The sequence below is a fragment of the Cardiocondyla obscurior genome, linkage group LG20 (genome assembly GCF_019399895.1).
Source record: "Cardiocondyla obscurior isolate alpha-2009 linkage group LG20, Cobs3.1, whole genome shotgun sequence".
Classification (NCBI taxonomy): domain Eukaryota; kingdom Metazoa; phylum Arthropoda; class Insecta; order Hymenoptera; family Formicidae; genus Cardiocondyla; species Cardiocondyla obscurior.
Window position 1 is genome coordinate 2,043,385 of NC_091883.1, and position 20,311 is coordinate 2,063,695.

At 42.4% G+C, this 20,311-nt stretch overlaps 1 protein-coding gene across 12 annotated transcripts in view; it reads left to right on the top strand.

The window, feature by feature from the left end:
* The first annotated feature begins 240 nt into the window (after nucleotides 1–240).
* LOC139110408 (CUGBP Elav-like family member 2) overlaps nucleotides 241–20,311 on the top strand; it is a 396,946-nt gene continuing 376,875 nt past the window's right edge. For 6 of the 12 annotated variants that reach the window (XM_070670182.1, XM_070670183.1, XM_070670184.1 and 3 more), the window contains exon 1: nucleotides 243–1,006. In XM_070670182.1, the coding sequence (XP_070526283.1) occupies nucleotides 907–1,006 (100 nt within the window). In that variant the 5' untranslated portion in view covers nucleotides 243–906. Of the gene's footprint in view, nucleotides 1,007–20,311 lie in introns of all 12 variants that reach the window. The other 6 variants (XM_070670189.1, XM_070670190.1, XM_070670188.1 and 3 more) reach the window with 5 other exon arrangements.

Here is a 20,311-nt window from a genome sequence, read left to right on the forward strand (position 1 = left end):
TTTTTCACGTCGGTGACGGTCTCGCTGGTTAACGCGAGGTAGAAAAGGCCGGAGCAAACGGAAAGAGAAATACGTATCGCCTGCACTGCGAGCACCACGGTGGAGGAAGAACGGTATCGAAAAGGGGGGATAAAAACTTGCATCATGTGAAAACGGAGACACGTCCACGGCCGTTTGGCGCGATAACGCAGCGAAACTCGCCTTGAGCGCAGGCGACGCGGTTTATGTTCTATTTCAGCCGTTTTCGGAGCGTTCTTCTTATACGGTCGTATCTCGCACCGATATCTTACCGTTGGACCTCGCGCGGCCTATTCCCGCGAGACAATCGGGACGTGAAGTGCGAGGGTGCGGTGATTAGTGCGACGTGAAAGTTCGGTCCACGTGAAAAGTTTTTTAACGGCCGCTACGCGCCCGGTAATTTCGTCGCAAGCCGGACGGGCCCGGGTCGTGAATCGCGTCACCGGCGAAAGCCGTCGATAAGCTCGACGTTCGGTGTCGGCCGTATCGCGCGCGCGTTGTTAACGAACTCAAAGGCCCGGTGAACGGCGCACGGGCCAATTGATCTCGCGACTGCATAATGCCGCATTAAATGCCGCGCGTCGCGTCAGTAACACGTTCCCCGATTTCCTTACCTAATTGCGGTATATCGGACGTTATCGCGTGCAATTTTATATACGGTCGAGCCGAAAAAACGTTTTGAGTACCACACGCGTCGTCTTTAAAATTGTCTTCGTAATTCGCGCTTATTTATTTTTATTAATTTTTTTATTTTTTTTTATTTATTTTTTTTTTTTTATGAAACTTTTCGCGCGCGCGTAAAAATGCGCACGCCAATGACATTCTGTATGACTCGAGTGACGTCGATACGGCCGTCGTCACCTGTTGCTGGCAATTAACGAATGTCTCATGCCGACGACTTCATGGAGGCGAATCGAGTCCTTAGAACGAGCGGTATTACGCCGAGCCTACCGTTTATCCCGACTTGCACTCTGTTATCGTTACACTGGTGAGTTATCGTTGGAAACTTGAGTTCGATAAATTTAATGAAGACCGAGGACCAATCGGAAATAAAAATCTTAGAGCGGTTGCGCAATTATTAATTTTCAGACTGCTTTAAATATTTAAATTATAAAAATCGAAATATGTCAACGATATACGCAAGAGAAGAGAAAATAAAAAAATTTTTGTAATATTTATGAAACTCGTTATATTTTATATTTTGTTTTCAAGAGTAGTCGATATGATAATAACCAATGAATAAGCTGCTTTGCACGCGAATAATTCGAATGCATTCGTTGCTATCTAATCTTTAGTTTACGCAAGTTTTCACTCATACGGTTCATGCCATCGCAGCTCTTATCACGAAGACTTGTTTTAGTTTTTATAAACATTTTACATCATTGGATTCTTGCTTCAAAAGTTAAAAAACACACAAAAAAAAAACTATCGAGACAATATTCCGTGCAGCTGCAATGGCTCGAATAAAGATATATGAGCGGTACAAATCATTTCGCTTTTTTTTCCCCCCCTTCGTTTTTCTCTATCTCGTGTTTTTCTTTCTTTGGGATTTTTGTTTTTCCTCCACCTTGTCTCGAAGCCGTTCGATCGGCAACTTCGGCCGAGTGTTTCGTAGTGACGAGTTTGAAAATTGATTCACGCTGGCAACCGAGCTACACCGGCGTGTAGTTCCAAGGAAATACAAATACGCCCTTGAACTCCGCATCGATAGAACTGAACTGGGCTTAGGCCACGTAAGTCCACCCGGAATGGATGCCAGACAGACTTATACAGTCTGGCTTACAATTACCCGACGTTTATAGGTCGAGCATGCCGTTTTATGTTATATACCTCTTGCCTACTGATCTCGATGTTGACGCTAAGTCGGTTAAAACTTCCACCGAGATTGGAAGCAATTCCGTGATCGACGGTGAAAACGTCGTTACGTTATAAAAGTTGGAAGGAAAAAGGTTGCTTCCGAACTCGGTCGAAAGTATACCGACGTCAATGTACACGGAGATAAAATAATCTCAAATTGAGAATGTTATTCCGAGTATGATTCCGTTTATTTTTAATATATCAGTTTTACCTCGTAATTAATTTCGTTTTTCTTCCTTTTTTTTTTCAATTTAAAAAGTGCTAGTTTCAGGTCGGAACTTAAGTACTCGCACGTTTGAAACTTACGTCGGTGGACTGCGAGTGCGTCACGAGCGTGATCAATGCGTCTTTATCCAGCAACCTGCATTGTAACACAGGCGCCTCGCGAGCCGCGCCAGATTTCATTGTAACGGCACACGAACGCTATCTTTTTCAATGACGGCAATGGAAATCGGTGGACGATGACGACCGGGAAATATCGCCGCTACCGGATAGACACTGGATACAGCGGAGCGTGTCAGTAAAACGATCGATCGACGTTTATAGCCCGAATACACGTCGTTTCTCGTTATTAGTTATGACAAGCGATCTCGATGCCGGCCGAGTTTGCACATAATTCCGCGTCACGCGTCGCGCGGGTCGAATTTATCGGATGTAACGCACCCTCCGCCAGCGGTATTGAACGCCGCGAAAAAGAAAGAGAGAGAGCGAGCGAGAGAACAGCGCGAACGCCCCCGTAGAAAAAAGCTCTCTCCGCGTTTACTGCCCTACCCTAAAGTCGCAGCAGTAAACTGGACGATAGCCAAGTACGACACGTTTTATTCGTCCCGGAGTAGTTTTCTTTGTAGCCGCAAATGTAAATGGAAGCAGATGGCGAAGGACGTCTCTCTCGCGCGTTAATAAGAAACGACCGGTGGCCTTAAGTCTCCTCCGTGACGCGGCAAAAATGACGGCACGTGTGTGCGTTAGCCGTCGAGTTAGATTGGAGACAAGTTCAAGAGTTAGCTTTATAAACTTTACGTTAACTTGTACCCGCGGCCCGACTGACTTTCCAGTTTAAACCGGCGTCACTTTGCGGAACTGGCGATACAAAACGTGAGAAAATTGATAGATCGCAGTGTAAGCGCGAATAACATTGATATAATAAAAAAGAAAGAAAGAAGGAAAGAAAGAAAAAATTAGTTGATGCAATATAGATGCACAAGAAAAATAATTAAAATGAGAAATGTTAATGTATTCGCGTAAAGCGCGGAAAATCTCATAAGACGTAGCGTTATGAATTTAATTAAAAACTATAAGGCAGCGATATTTCCTACTTTAGTTTCAGAATTAATTCAGGGGTGGGTATTTCTATTTCAAGTCGTACGTTAACAGTGACTCTCGTCACCGGTAGGATACGTTGGAACACCTCGTTTCTAGTAACTAGTGAGACTTAGGACGAATACACACTATAAATCTAAAGTAACTATAAAGCCTCACGCTCCACCACTGAGGGAGAGTTAAGTGAAGCCGTAAACCCATGAGCCCATGAATCCGTAATTCCATGGTCAGAGTTTATGGTTGGCTCCCACCATATTTACGGCTATCTCTTAAGTGTATTTGTGCAGATTAGAGGCGCACAGTCGCCTTCATAAAGTACGTACGATTAACTGCGCTTTGTGATCGATCCGTCTTAAAACTGACGCCGGTCGCGGTTCATCGGAGAATCGGCAGTCCGCGCGGATCACTTCCCCGTGCCGAATACATACGCGCGTAATAGATACATATTGTAAATAAATTCGTTCAGAAATCAAGCGACTTTAGTTCGCGCTCTAGCCATCGACGGCGACTGATACGGTTTAGAAATCGCACGATTTGTTACGGCGGAAGTTAAGGATTTTAATTAGAAAATTAATTTTGATTCGCTGCGATACCGCTTTATCAACCCGGTTTTAATTCGGTACGAATGCGGTAGCGAATACTCCGCGCATCTCCCAGCCTAATTTCGTGGATATCGTTGTTTCTGGAGATCAGTTGCATATGCGTTTAATAATTATGGCGCTTGGCACTGGCCACTGGTATCCACCGTGCCGGAAGTTTAAAGCGACGACCGACCGATAACGTTCTGTCGGAACTATGTAATCTTATTTGAAGCCCAGCGCTCTAATTACCGCGGCTGCAACCTATGCTACGAAAATATGATTCGCCTACCATCTCGCGTTTCCATCTCCGCGCCTGCTTGTATACGCTCGCGTCTAACTATTACTCTAATTATTTTTATCTGCGCATTATAAAGACCTCTTCGCCGAAATTTCTCGGGTTTAATAACAAGTTTCTAATTTCGAGGTTCAGTAAAAAAGAAAAAACCAAAAAAATATTTTTAACATAAATAAAAAGTTTTTTAAATTATTACAACACACCGGATTAGAAATAATATTTTAATAAGCAATTTTTATTATCATATTTAGTGCGCACGGTCGTAAAACGATTACGGCAAGTTCGAGTCAAAGCAAAATTTAAAAACTTTTAAGCTTTCAAGAGAATAATACGTAGAACTATAATCGATACGGACGACGCTTCGTCAACCAGTTACACTCTCATTCATATTGCATTGCACGCGTTCATTCGCCATACGCCATGCCCTAATTCCAATAAAATAATATGGTCAACGGAGTAGTTACGCATAGCGTAAGTACATAACGTTCGCTGCATTGTAACGCGGAAATTGTTCACGCGACGAATATATATTTCCACTTATACATATATGTACAGCGGAGCTTCGCAAACGCAGCGTTATCAAATCGCGAGTCAAACGTAATTAAGAAATAATTACAAATGAAAGAAAGAGCGTCTTCCCTTCGTCGCCCCCAATGTACATTTCATATTAACAATTTTCTGCAAACAGGGCCGGTATGCAAAGCTTGTTTGGTCGTATGAATGGTACACGCGGCGTTATTTACCCGGGAGCGAGCATAGTATAATTATCGCAGTAATGTAATGCGTTTGGGTAATGGCTCGCGCGATTTAATGGAATTACTATTATAACTTGGCGAGCTGGGCCCGTAACCCCTTCTGTCAAGGAAAGCGAGGGGGTGTAGGGAAACGGGGAGGGAAAATAGCGACCTCGAATAATTCGCGGGCACGCACTCAACCGAGCGATATCGCAGCATTTCGACGAAGCGGGACGAGACGTTCGCGAGCAGCATGGGTCCGCAAATAACTCCGGGGATGTCCGAGATCGCGTTACTTCGACGACTGCCTTCCGGTAAGCCCGAAGCGCGACGAGCGTTAGAAGAGCCCATTGTACCGGACAAACGAGATACTAGCTTCCCTTGGACGCGGTCCAAATCTTCGTCCGCGCGAATGTCTCAATTATTTTCGCTGGATCTCGCAGCCGCCGAATCGGACCCCGACAACGGCACAGGCGCAACGCGCGGGTCCCGCGTGTGTTAACTAATTTCTTCCGATTACAACGCGGGATATGAATTGGCAACAGCGACATTATTGCGCGCGAAGTCGATAATCAAATATTGCAGTTGAACATATGTTAGCTCATGCACGTGCGTGTGTATCCAACATATTTCTCCATCTATAATATTTGAATATCGACATAATGACGTTACTGTTATTAATTTATTTACGCGCATTAACACAAACAATAGAAGATCAATAAAAAAAATTATTAAAATAAATAATAATTATTTGTCTTTTTTTTACATCCCTCCCTAGAAAATTTATAAATTTGTATACATTATCTTAAAATGTATTATATTTTTACTTTCGTGAATAAGTTAGAAAATAATTAATAAGAAAATTCCTTGCTTAATTCAACTACGTTTTCGTAATAACTATGCGGAATATAATAGATTTCAAGACGTCAAGACAGAGCGGAGTCCGTTCCCGATCGTTTCGGAAATAATTAAACGCATTAGTCTAAACGTAATTAATACGTTTTAATTTTCCATGAAAACCTGTCAAATCTGACGTTGATTGTCCGATTGCTTAACGCGCGATGCGTACCGTGTCTGCCTGGCTTCTAAGTAATCCTTCAGACCGAGAAGAACGTCAGCTCTCCTTATTTCTGCGCACTCGATTCCGCGGATCGATCAACGTGGAGAAACGGTACGGCAGGGTGGCGGAGAGGGGTGGGGAGGGGGGAGGGGAGTCGACCGGGGGCTTCAATACGAAGATAGAAAATGGGCGCGTAATTAATTCAGTGGATACGAATCGATTCCGGCCAGTTCACTATACTCGGTGGATCGTCGAGACGTGCAACGGCCGCATCCGCGTCGCGTTACGTCGCGGGATTTCACATTGCGCCGGAAACTTCCTTTTTCTAATTGCGGAGACAATTTAATCGACCGAGCCTCGTAACTTATGAATGACGTTCGTGCCGCCTGCCTCGTCTTACAGATGAAAATCTACGGTGGAACGGAGCCGATACTTTGCAATACGCGGCAGCGGCCTTGGCGGCCGACTGATCGCCTGTGCAGTTTTAAACACGTTGGCTTTAGCTTAAGTACGACTTTGTTTGTATATGTACTAAATCGGCGGGATGCATTTTATATATAAAAAGAAAAAAAAAAACATTAGCCCGCTTTTTGATCCGCGACTCGAGGGTGATATCGGGCCATCTTTTTTGGGATGATCGTAATTAAAAGTATATCAAACTACGTGGTGAACTTTAGCCGTTCTTTAATTTGCTATGCTGTATTCGTTTCGACGCAAAGAACGTTAGCACGCCCTCGCGTGATTAATTAAATTTAATTCACGAATAAATAATATTAAAATTACATAGCTACGCGTAGTTATTTAACTGTCCGTATTTGAAGGTATATTCAACATTTACGAACATTTTATTTTGTATTAACAAGATAAACGGCGTCGCAAAATAATTAATAAAATAAACAGATTCATGCATATGAAATAAAGTTATGTAATATTCAAAGGAAAAATATTCGTTATTGAATGCTGTTACATTTGTATTCGTTATTTATCCGTTATGTGGAATTTGAAAATTTTGCCGACTTCATAGAAAATCTATTGAGACGGCAAATGAATGTAATCCGATCGATTGCGTAAGATACAATTGTGTGCGCTTAATCCGGATATAAATACGAGATTATTCCAGTGATTAGCGTTTGGGTATTGGTAACGCCGAGGTGATTTGCTATGTAGCCGTGCGCTCAACTTGCGTACATAATTAATGCCGCTCGAGCGCGAATATGTTCTCGTTCGTGTAGCATGATCAACTTATCCATATCTGGAGATAATCTTAGAGTACTTCCAAGGAGCGGACGAGGCAATGCTCGGCTGCGCTTTATCAGGTCAAATTGTGACGGGTCGAATTTCAATTTACGAACCGCTTTAGGCCGCGTTAATGGATTCGGTTACGGGAAATGTAAATTATGTATGAGCCGCAATTCTGCCATTCTACGTTTTCAACGGGATATTAATTTTTTGCTCGGAGGTACATTTCTAACGAAGCTATTTTTAAGAGCAGCGTATTCTTAATTTTTATGTCGGATCGATTAAAGTATAATATTACATTTGAACCCGGATGTGAAATTTATTAAAATTAATTGCAATAGCGGACACGGGCCGAGGTGCAATATCTTGGCTCCAAACGTTTTAATTCACACGGTCAAATTGGCCGATAAGGCCGGCCTATTTGCGAAGTGTACGATAAAGAAGTAGATTAACGATCTCGTTTCTTTATACGATGCCGGGGTTTTAGATGATTACGGGAAGCCCGGAGCGTTGGGTAACGCCAAGGCTCAGCGATATCGTGAGTCACAGTAACGATAACTGCGCGGATGCCGGCACGACGAGAGCGGAGTATTGAATTGCAATCTTCAGAAATGGCGTCTCGATGCGTCGGCGCGCGCCTCTGTAACAAGATTAGCGAGCCCCGGATCAGCCAAGTGCTACCGTATTCTCTTTTCGGCGCGATCCCTTCGTGTAAATCCCGGATGAAATTAAATCGAGCGTTTCGCCATTGTTTGCTATTCCACCGGAGCCGCGATCGCTTTTCTATCCGCGATTCAGAAGTCGAGAATGGATCAGATGCAATCGAGATTATTGCTTTCCGATTTGTCCAAGTACCCGTGACATCTCGCGCTTTTCCACCCCGCTTGTGAACTCGAAAGTCAATCGCCACAATTATAAAAAAAATTATAACGAGTTATAAAATTGTATAAATAAATTAACGATAAACAGTAATTCTATTCGAAAGTCGGCAAAAAGTTTGTCATCTATTTCTACCCTCGTTCGATACCTCTAATTTTTTATTTTTTTTTTTATTTTTTTGTCGGGCCGCTGGTGTGATAGTACGCCGGTAAGAAATTGAATTGAAATCATGCGATTCTTCAATTTATGGTAAAGTAATTTCTGAGCTGACGAAAAAAATTGGCGGAAAGGGGTCGCGATATTAATATTCCTGGGAAAAAAAAGAAAAAAAAAAAAAACGCGATTGGTACGATTTAATCTCGACGAAACTAGAACGGAGACCATATCGATCTTATGCAATCGATGCGCATACGCTATGCACTGACGTTGACACGCCGTGTCAATCCATTTGGTAAGCACTTTGATATGTCACGATGGGTTGCTATTGATTATTAAATCCTCTGACCATACGTCCTCCATTTTTAACGCACTCTGTATTTTTATACTTTCGCGAAACTAACATTGGAGATGTAATACGCGTAATTTAGCAACGAGGAGAGATAATGATAGCGCAGCAATAATAATATTATAATATTCCATATCGATATCAAATAATTAACAATAATAATAATGAAAGAGTAAGAATTTCAACGCCGAACGATAATCATATGTTTGTTAGCGGGAGATCTACGCGATGGAGTTTAATGATTTGTTACTCGTGTAAAATCGTGCCCAGCCGTGGTAATTCAAAATGCAATCGCGAGCGCAACACGATGTCCACGAATGCGCACGACACGCAGAAACTCCGTAGGCTCGCTTTGTAATTAGTTTAGACAGAGGTGTTGCGGTCGCGGAGATCGCGTGACGTGTTGCCCGCGCCGTTTTAATTGCTAGGGTGGCCCCCGGCATTTAGGCAAGTCTTGATAAGTAGGCGGGTCGAAAGGGCGGACGCGATAACGAACAGCGGGGGAGGGTCTCGTCCGGAACGAAAACTCAACTCGCTCCGGATATTCCGGAAAGCTGTGCCGATGCGCCGATGTTCGTTGTCAATGCGCGAAAAGCTACATATAACCGATTTATCGGCCAACGCTCGAGTGGACAAATTTAGTACAGGATATCGTAACGAGATTATATTTTGATTTTAGCGAATGTCAACCGTAGTGTAGAAGCTAGGCTTCGGTAAGTGTCGACCCGCTGTTTGTTTCACGTCTATAATCTATTTCCCCGACTCGAGCCACGTAAATTATTACGATACTTAACATATTTTCAGTAACGCCCGCGCAAAGTTTTGTTATTTGCACGTCGCGCGAGAGCGCAGGCAGCGAGGAAAAATTTATTTTCGTACCTTCCGAGTGACACCACTGACGGCATTGCTCCGGGCCGGATTCCGCCACCTGATTGGCGTTTTTAATTTTCCATTCATCCGAGCGTAGTGGAGCCCGCGGGGCAGCCGACGTTTTACGCGCAAATCCCACAGTGCGCTCTCGCACGAGTTGCTCCGATTGCGTAGGTACGCGCTTAATAAAATCGAGGGAAAATTCGCCCGCGCTGCAAGTAAGCCCTGTCTCATTCGAACGGACGTCACCGGAAGGCATGTAATTTATTCGACGTTCATATATGAGAAAGTACGTATCGTAATGTAATCCTAATACGAGCGCGAATTATATTGTCTTCTATTTCGTTTTTGTTTTAGCAAGATCATCGAGTTATCGGTAATTTGTACGACGTGAAACCTACTTTCCATAAAAGTGTGTAGATATGTATATAAAAAATCGATGGACACTTACGTATTATTTTATACATATAAACTTTCTCAGAAAAAAAAATGTATTAAAAAGTAAAATTGTGAATTATATAAATTATGAATTATTTAAATAGAAGTTTGAAATATTTTTGCAATTACGTCAACGGGCACAGCTTAATTAATGCTTTTACGTAACCGGTAATGAATTCGAGCAACTTGTTTACAATTTGTTTTAAGCAACTTATTCACGAAAATGTTAGCAAAAATAAATTAAAGTAAAATGAAATTTGATTTATGACTTTATTAAAAAAATTATTTTAAAAGTATTAAAATGCAGTCACTTGTAGTTATTGCGTTATTATTTTATAATTACAGTCCATATCAAGCAAATACAAATTTTATTAAACATAACAGAGCAATTGAAATTAATATTTCATTAAATGTATAATTTATAAAAGGTAAATATTATTTTATTAAACTGATAGTTTATAAATGATACGCGCGTGTTATTAACTGAGTATTTAATATTTGGTATTCTCGTTACGAAAATTGGTACCCGGTAGAAGCAAATTGAATTTATTAATATCATATACATTATCGACTTATCTGTGCATTTTTAAATACAGATATTATATATTTTTAAAATAATATCTTAAACTATGTTTAAGTTACTGTGATTATTCTTATTAAATAACTATTTAATTATCCTGGCTAATAATCGTCTCGTACTAGTCTACTGCGAGTCTGACCTTATGCAACGTTCGACTGCTGACCGTCGCGATAGTATGAGTACGTGCGTGTGTTTACATCGGCTCGCAGATCTCGCGTTTCAATCTCGCAAGGTGGAGGACGCGCGGGCAGCGGACGGAGAACCGGTTTGTCCAGCGAATTCGACAGTCGAGCGAACATTGCGACCGTCGCGATAGTGTGAGTACGTGCGTGTGTCAACATCTGGCCGGCAGTCTTCTTCGCGTTCCAAGAATCCAAGCTCGCAAGGTGGAGGACGGGGGACAGCAAGGACCAGTTTTTGCTCGGCGAATTCGGCAGTCGAGCGAGCGTTGCGGATGGTCAGTTCACAACAGTAAACAAGTACGCGGCGAAAAACGATCAGATATCTATTTACATACACGGTCCGCGCTGGACAGTGACTTAGACGACGATCGATACTAAACAGACTTTGTTTCTTTTTTTTTTTTAAACGACAATTTTATTTTTTTAAAGAATGTCATATATTTAATCTGCGCGATTTAACCACCGGCTGCAAAATCAGATTAGCTACATAAATTTCCGCTCGGATAATGCTTTGAATAATTTTTAATAAAATTTGCTTAGAACGGGCTTGCAAAAAGTAAGGCGGGGGAGTCGTGTTCGCGGTCCCTTCAACATTCTCGCGAGCAAGGGAAAATTGTTTCCACCGAGCATTGTAAAATCGGCCTTGTCTTTGGCGTGAGGAGTATCCGCGACCGTCGCGTTGTACGAGAAGATGAAAACTCGGAGCAGCCGGGGCCCTCGACGTTGGGAATCTTGTCGTCTGCGCGACGACGACGACGGTAGCACTCGAGAAATACGTCGTTGCCTAATGCCACGACTTTCACGAAGCGTGAGTAATACGTATTGTGGCCCGCAGTCGTGTCGTGATTTTCACCGTACAGACGCGCCGGTGTTCCCGGGGGCGGTCACGTCTTGCGCGAGATTCAATTTGCCGCTAACCTCCGCTCCCCCGCGCGCCCACCCCGTTCCGTTCCTCCCGTTCTCGTTGCCGGCAACCACCAGCCACCCCCTTCGAAGTCTCCCGCTCTAACGCGCGTCTCTTTTCCCGCTCGTTTCGCTCCCCCCGAGCCCCCACCGCCCCTTCCGGCGGCCTCCGTTTCAAATCGGTAAGGTAGTATAAACGATCGTTCGAGGGAGGACGAGCGGAGGGAATTTCTGTTGGCCCGTCGTGACGCGGATCCGAGATTTCTACGGGGAAGTCAAAAATTCATCGTTGTCCTCTCAACGAACACGTGGCATTCGCGCTGGGATTACGAGGAGCCGGGTCGAGCCTCCTGAGAATCCTCTCCCTAACGCGACTGGCCCCGTTGCCTTTTCATGCGCGGGAAAAGAGATTTTCACTCGATCGAGGAAAGTGAGTTTACGCGCAATGGTAATGCTCAACGTTTCAAAGCGCAGATGACAAAGCCGATAATCATATTAAAAAAAAAAAGAAAAAAAAAAAAAAAGAGGAAAATGTCTCGCTACGTAAAACTTATAGTTTTGTTTGTATAATTATATAAATTGTACTATCATTATTTTTCTCTCTCCTCAAATTAAAATAAAATTTCTTTTTTACAACGTTTTATGTGTATTTATAGTATTAACGTGGTTATGTTAGAATGTTCAGTCTGCTTTTCTCGTCGCGTTCGCTCGTTTGCGAGACGTGTTTGCCTTCCGAAGGCATGAAAAATTGTAGATTAATTTTTTTTTTATTACGGATTTATTACTTTATTACTTTTTTCCGCGCGACGTGAACAATTACAGATTTATTTTTTTTATTTCAAAACTGCGCGCCGCGCAAATTTCGTATCATACGAGTAAATTGGATTGCGGTAGCCAACATGTTGTTCTGATCTTTGTTCTAAATTGGCAAATACCCTCGTATTTGTTCGATGTGTGAGATATTTCTTTCACAGTTTACTCGCACAATATCATAAACGTGATTACTTACAGAAAAATTAAAAAAAAAAAACAATTATTTGCAAATAAATTGTTAATAGAAAAAGAAAAAGAAATAAAAAATAAAAGTCTCTCAAATATTAAAAAAAAAAAAAAATATGCGTTATTAAAATTTTATTTCGCAAGAGAAACAGCTTAAAAAATTCGAAAGGAATCCACGAGAAAGAATGTACGATACCGGCGAGAATAACAGTATGAGATTCAGTTAAGATTTTTAATCCCACTTATTTAATCAGTGGTTTAGCCATTCTGATGCAACGGTGTAAGTCGGGTCTTCTTGTACGCGGCTTTAAAACGAGGCAATACCACTAATGGATGTAAGCACGGTTCCCTCTAAGCTGGCCAGTCGCGGCGGCCGGCGAGCGTATTCGACGAAGCGGGCGAAAAAAGGGCGGAGGAGAGAAAGATAGAGAAAGAGAGTCGTAGGCGGTCCTGCACGCGCAAAGTGGCAAGGGGAGAAAGGAAACCGCCGAAACGATCAGAAGCGGTGCGAGTAGTAAAGCCTAGGACGCGTCGGACACGCGCTATAGTCTCTCACTGTCGAAAGTTACCGGCTCGAAGGTCGACGAGCAAGTGATTACGTTAAAAGCACTTAGCACCTATTTTCCTCACCGACCTACACTTACGGCGTCGCAGGCGATAAAGTACAAGGTAACGCGTTATAAGTCGAGCGCGACTTCGCTCTCGCCGATCTTTTTACCGCGATCCCTCATTTGCCGATCGTTCGCTTTAACTTTATTTCAATCTTCGCCTCTACTGTTTTCACGTACTTTTATCTCTCACTTTTATATTTTTATCGGTATATCAATCCAATCTCGTCCCGGATGGTCAGTGTTGCGGTCAGATCTCCTTACGGTAATCAACGAGCTCTACCGTTGATTTTTCCCTCCCGTTTCTATCGTTTATTTTCTTTTTTCCTCTACGTCTTACTTCCCGCCGCGGTGGACGCACACGGTTCTTCCTTTTCGCCCGGGTTTATCTAAAGGCGGGCCCCCTCCCCCCCGTCTTTGCTCTCCTACGAGTCTCGCGCTCCTTTGCCGATCGTTTCCGCTTGCCTGCTGTGTAATTTCTTCTTTCTCTTTCTCCTTTCACGTACCACCGAGTTTCGAGTTTTTACCGGCGAGACGGCCTCGCTTCTCACCGCTGCTTGCCTTCCGCGTCGCGGCGTATTTTAACAAGAGAATCAATGTCTCTGATTACATTACCTCGCACGCGGCCGCGTTTAATCCGCCCGCGGATACATCCAACGTGTCAATTACAGTACACCCGGCGTGCACCTTATTACGGGGTTGACGTTCGTGACCCGCTTGTAAATTTATAAGGAGACACCACGCCGGCGAGAGGCAGAGAGAGAGAAGGGAGAGAGCTTATGCCACGCTGAGAAGAACGGAGTCAAACGAGGGCGGCTGAAAGGGAGCCCGAGATTGTGACCCGTAGATACAGTGGGAAAACTTCGAGGAGCTCGTGTTTCTCGCGCAACGGCGCGACGAGTAATTCTCGAGAGACATGACTCGAAATTATGTGCAGCATACGAAATAAAAAAAAAAAAAAAAAAAACAACCGATATTGAACAGCGAGAGTTTCGAAATCGATGGCAAGGGTGAAAGAATACGCGATGGAAACGATTGCCGGGAAGTTCCGAACGTCGATTTCTAAGCGATACTTATAATAAATCCACTTCGTGCTGTTTTATGTTTTTTAATAGTTAATATTTACGAGTGAATATCGGACACTTTGGAAAAGGCCGAAGTTACGAATAGACATTAATTGTTTCAATCACGCGCTTCATAAGTGAATAATTCCTTAATTAATTTTTCTCTTTTTTTTCTTTCTTTTTTTTTTTCCCCCGGCAGATTGTATCTGAACAATGTAATCAAATTAGAAGTTTTTTCATCGCCGGCAATCCTTTTCCTATCGTTTTTATTTTCTCCGTGCCTTTCACTGCGCCCTCGCCTCGCCCGCCCTTCGTTTACTCGCCCTTAGCCCTGCCTGGAATTACGGCACGCCACATCGCCGTCGCGTTTCTTCCTTAATAAACGTCGACAGCGATAATGTGCCTCATAGTGCGAGGGATATTTAGCGCACTTCGCGTTGTAAGCTCGTTGAACGTGAATACTTGCGACGTCCGACGTTCCGTCTTAGTTCGTTGCATGTAATGTTAAGCTCGTAATTGCCATAAAGTAGATCGTAAAACTTAGCTCCTCCGCGGAGCCCCCTGTCTATTATACGGTCTCGGAATTTTCAAGTCTGCGGCGGGTAATTTTCCACTTCTATCCTACTTTCATACGGCTCGAAAATAATCCTCTTGTTGCTCATCTTGGAGCTTCTTAAATACGGAATATCGACTAAATGGAAAAACGAGATTCGTTCTCTCGCTGTTTACGTTTATTTCTTGCAAGTGCGTAGGTGCATTATTAAAAAAAAAAAAAATGATTAATTCAACGAGAGATTACATTAAGCAAGAAAGAATTTTTCTCTACTACTTTTCATCATTTTAATAATTAAAAAGAAAAAAAAAAAATTATACCTAGCTCAGTTATTAAAATTATTTTGCTCTATTAATTTTCCGAGACGATTGCGGATAGTTATAGGTTTTAGGGTCAATTTCGGCAGATTACTGCGATCCCTTCGTTAACCGAGCGGTCTCTCTTTCTGATCGGCAACAATAGACAGCGTCCCGCAGTCGGGCTTTATTCTCCAATTGCCGAATACCAAATTTATCGGATAAAACGTCGGACGATATAGGCGACCGGCGCGGTGTGCTGGCGACACGTGTCCCGATAACGGACGCACAGGCCGCGCCGCAAACTCATTACGAAAACGAATCGGCCGATCTGGGTCGTTCGATTCCCCTAACGACACTGTTCGCGTATAAAGAATTCAGTGTTAACGTGAGCCCGCCGGGTCGTACGTGCGCTCACGTACTGGAAGCATTACGTTTAATTATGTGGTTAAATATCGAGCCGCGCGACCACGATTAACGATGCTAATGCTCCGACAACCTGCTCGCGATTGGTTCTTACCCGGTCGAACGTTTAGACGTACTACTGATCGCAGTAAATACCGTCTTGGTCCTGGCCATTACCGCGAAACGAAATTACCGCAAGGAGGAAACGAGCTCGTGACGATCGTGTCATCAATTGCGAAGTTTCTCAAACCAGGATTTAATTCTATGACTTCTAATTCTACGATATCGGTTTTGAACATTAATTGTTTTATAAAATATAATAAAATTAAATAACTGTTACATGTATTGTATGAAAATAAAAAAAGATATATAAAAAAAAAATAAATAAAAAAAAATCCGGGGATTTGGTAGAATTTACGGCAGGCGACAACTCTTATGGTTAAAGTATGGAAAGACGATTGGTGAGAGAAGAGAAAAAAAAAAAAAAATTGCGAGATATATCCCGGCGACAAATAACTGCCACTGTTGACCCCGACCGGACCGATCATAGATCTAGCTCGTCTCTTACCAAGTTTCCTTCGAATAACGGCGCCCACCCCGAGCACCGCGGGTTTAGAGGGATAGTAAAGCGTTTTTCATTATGCAACAAGGAAACTTGTGTCTTCGGAAAATAGAACAGCCTCGTACAGGCAGCGTAATATAATTTTCATGAGACTCGTAATTTCTATAAAGCGTAAATGTCAATCGGTAATGAAATATGTTCTTTAGTAAATAAATTGCATACAAAAATTTCAACTGGAATTACAAGTATGCTCAAGCAAGCCTCGTTAGTTCGAAGAAATTTTAACAAATTAGTACCGAAAGACGTGAGTAATTAAAAAGTATTATTTTCGAATTTAAATAAATTTCAGAAAAAAAAAAAAACGTAAAGAAAGAGGTTACATCAACTTAAAGTTATACCGAGATACTTAATATTGAAGATTAAAAATTTGTAACTTGTGTCAACTTAAAATTAAATTCTTTAAGTTGCGAGAAAGCCAATAAAGAAAAATTTTTTTAAAAATACATGCTCTCTTTGTCGTTCTATAAAATATGTGGTATATGCAATTTATTTAAATCTTACGCTTAATTATACAATTTCTACGCTATACAAAAACCACGGCAAGTTGCATTTTTATATCGCTATTAAATAATATGTTGTTTTCGTACCAAATTAAAAAAAAAAGAAAAGAAAACGTTAATTAAATTGGCGATAATGTATGATTTTTTAGAGTATTTACATTAACTTATTAGCTTTTCATATCTCTCGTTTCATATCTATTTTTTCCTCCACGTGTACCTATGTAAGCGCGCAAGCGTGTGTGTTCGTACGTGGCGGACAGAATGATTTAAAAAAAATTCTATTTACTTTCTTGGTCTCTTCATTTCTCAGTTCGTTATGTCGAGTAATTCCGCGTTGATAGTGCCTTTCATATGCACCGCTCCGGGTTCGAAAAAATACGGAAAGAAATCCGTTTGCGAGAAATAACTACGAGAGTTGCACTGACAGAACCAATCATGGCCTCGGATGGTTTCGGCTTTTCTGGTATCGAGAGAAGCCAAAACGATTCGGCCTCGCGAATAAGGGAGCCATCGGCTCCGGTTTGTAACGTTCCCCGGGTGCACGTTGCACGTCTAAACGCGATTGCGTAACCGAAATTTTCATACACACATGTAACATGTTCGAAATAAACTTTTTTAAAAGCTTTTTGGGAAACGTCACGTAATACCGGCGCTATTTTCTCCCTAAAATCCACTGCCGTTCGTTTATACGATAAATGAGAAGAGCAACGTTTATATCATAAATAAATTAATATTATTCATTTTTATTTTAAAGTAAATTTTACGGTATCGATGTTTAATATAAATAAATCAATGAGTTAAAAAAAAAAGGGCGTTCTTGCGTGAAAAATTACTCACGCGCGCGATATGATCTCGATCGATAAGGCGCGATTTTCTTAAAATCTTCGGCGGCGTGCACCTGTTGCTGAAACGTCGCGCCGAGCGAGGTAAGGCGATATCGCCGGCGATATCTTTTCACGAGACGGCTGAAACGCACCGTTGAAATTTGCCGACGATATCGCGGCGCGAGGGGCATTAATCGGCGAGCACGTTGAGCGAGCGACTTTAAAATGCGCAGGGACGATTTAAAGGGCGGATTCGTGCGCGGAAGTGGTACGCGTAACGTCGAAGCGTTTCGCGGTCGGAGGCATTAGGCGAGTGGTTTCATGGAAAGGACGGATCGGATGAGGCGCAAAGACGGGGTGCGGAGGGGCGGCGGCGCACCCCGAGATGGACTCGCCATTATGCCCGGACTAAAGCCGGGGGTATTCAGCTATCCGCAAGCTTATTAGCATGCAAGCGAGCTCGTTGCCTTAGGTGGCTTGAAAGCCCCGTGTGTCACATTCACGACGTGTTACCCTAGACGTGCAACATACTGCACCGCGCGGCACGATATACTGGCAGCAACATCCCACCCCTCTCGCCACCCCGCCCGCCCCGTTCCCTCCCTTTTCCTTCTCGTGTTCCTTTCACCCGACTGCCTCGTCTCTCGTCGTCTCGGAGTGCATCATTGAGTGATGCGCGAACGTGCCCAAATTATACGCCTCTTTCGTCCGACAATCCAAAGCTAATTCCTCTAATTGGCCCGCACGTGTATTTGCCCTTTTAGGTACGTTACACGGGACAGCTATGACGACGCCGTGCGCGGCAGTGCAGCGTGGGATAATGTTACCTCGGCATAAGCCACGAGCTCGCGTAAATAGATCTTCTATTACATAAAATAGTTGCTATTTGCCGCGCGGCTTCAGCGGGAGTAGAGCGTACGATGATTACCCAGACGTAACGTTTACGCGAAACACCCGGTCCTTTAAAACATGTATTTTCCCGTCTCTGAATTTTTCTTTCCGCTTAATAGTACAATGTATAATACAAATAATTTAATTTGTACTCCTAATAATAAATTATATTAAATTTAATTAAAAAAAAAAAAAAAAAAATACAATAAAAATGTCAATTAAAAAATTATTACTGTATAATTAAATAAAAAAAGTGTCAAAATTATTTTTTACGTTTAACTATTCAAATACTGAGACAAAGGATATTTGTAATTGATATATCGGCAACGTTTTTCACCGAGAGATAAATTTTCTTAGGAATTCGGAACACAAAAGACGGCTGTGAACAGAGCTAGCGATAAATGTCCCTTCGCGCTGACTAATGACCCGCTCGTATAATTAGAGACAACGCGCAGTGACCAATGCAATGACAGCATTAGCTTTGGCAGAATATCTTCCGCGGGCACCTGTCGGAAAATTACGATAGAACGCGCCCGAGATCGCCGATGCGTCATTACTTGGTAGACTGTTAATTAACTGGGTGGCCGCCGCTAAGTGAACGCGACGCATTTTGGCACGCGACATCGCACGGTGTCTCCTGCCTGTTGACATTGATAAAGCGCGCCGATACGATTGCCAGCAACAAGTATCGTTTTAACTAACATTCCAATTTTAGTAGCTCAGAAATTTACAATACAAGACTTTATTAAGCTCCCTCTTTGTAAAGATGTTTCTTTTTTTTTTTTTTCTATAACAAATTCGTAAGTCGTCTTCGAAGTTGAAAAGTTCAACCGAATAGAAATATAAATTGTACCAAACTATCCTTTAGCGAAATAACTTGTTATGAATAAAAAATATTGTAGATCTGGCGCTTAAGCTTCATCCGAATAAAGTGCACACGGGCTGTTGAGTTTATATTTTTTTTAATTTAAACTTTTCAAATTGAATTAGCTTAAATAAGGAGTTAGAATTTATAAAAGAGTCTCTATATCTTGTATCAAGATGTTGATAATAACGTAACATTGGAGGCTAATGAGGTGACAATGTCGCTCTTTTAAATGCCCGACTACGAGGACTAGATATTTGGCTCCAGATAAGGTTTGATAGAATCTACCGCGGCTCTTCGCTGCTTACGTCGCAGCAAGACGGCATTTTTATCGTGTAAAAATCGCGTGCGGTATCTCCGGCAATCTCTAACCGTGGCTGAGCATATTTACTTGCCCGAGGGCAAAGGGAGATTATTTTTAGACCCTCTGTATCAGGTTCGTGCTACTTAGCACGGAATAGATTCAGCTTCGGCCAACCCTTGCCGCGAACTTTCGCCGGTTTTACTTTGTTCAAAATGGTGCGGTGTCAGCCGCTTCTTTGACATTTTTTTTTCTTTATTTTTCTTTTTTATTACACAGTTCACCGTTTTCGGTCGCGTAGCGAAAGAGGACATGCATATTCGTGACGTTTCTCACGTTTCACTGATACCGTGAGACACAATTTGCGTCACGTGAAGCACGAATAGCGAAGAATATATTTAGACGCTCGAATTTTTTTCTTTTAAATTAATATTTAAACTAAAGAGTTCTCGCGTATTACAGCGCATTCCGAATAATAAGTTACGATAATAAATAAATATATTGCGCGATCAAGAAAACGCTCGGCGATCGACAACGGTGCTGCGAAATCTATAAAATTCTTTAGCGAACATCTCACGGCGATAGCGCGCGAGGTAATAGTAAACTGCTAGTTGTACACTAACGAGTGCATGTATAACCCTTACAGCAACGAAACGACGTAACTTTAGTTAATCTCACTCGCCTAGTACCCTTTCCCATAACAGTTATGATGTACGTTACCGTTTACCATCTATGCTTACGGACGTGCAAGCGCGGCGTAATCCGACTAATGTCATTACGGAGCACTACATAGGATTAAATCGTTGCCGCTACTCGGAAAGGGGTCACGTCATAAACTTTGCATTTACCATGTGTAAAGCCGGACATCTTTCTCCCATCGTATGTTTTTTGTACGGCCCGTTATGTGACGCGGCGTTTTCTC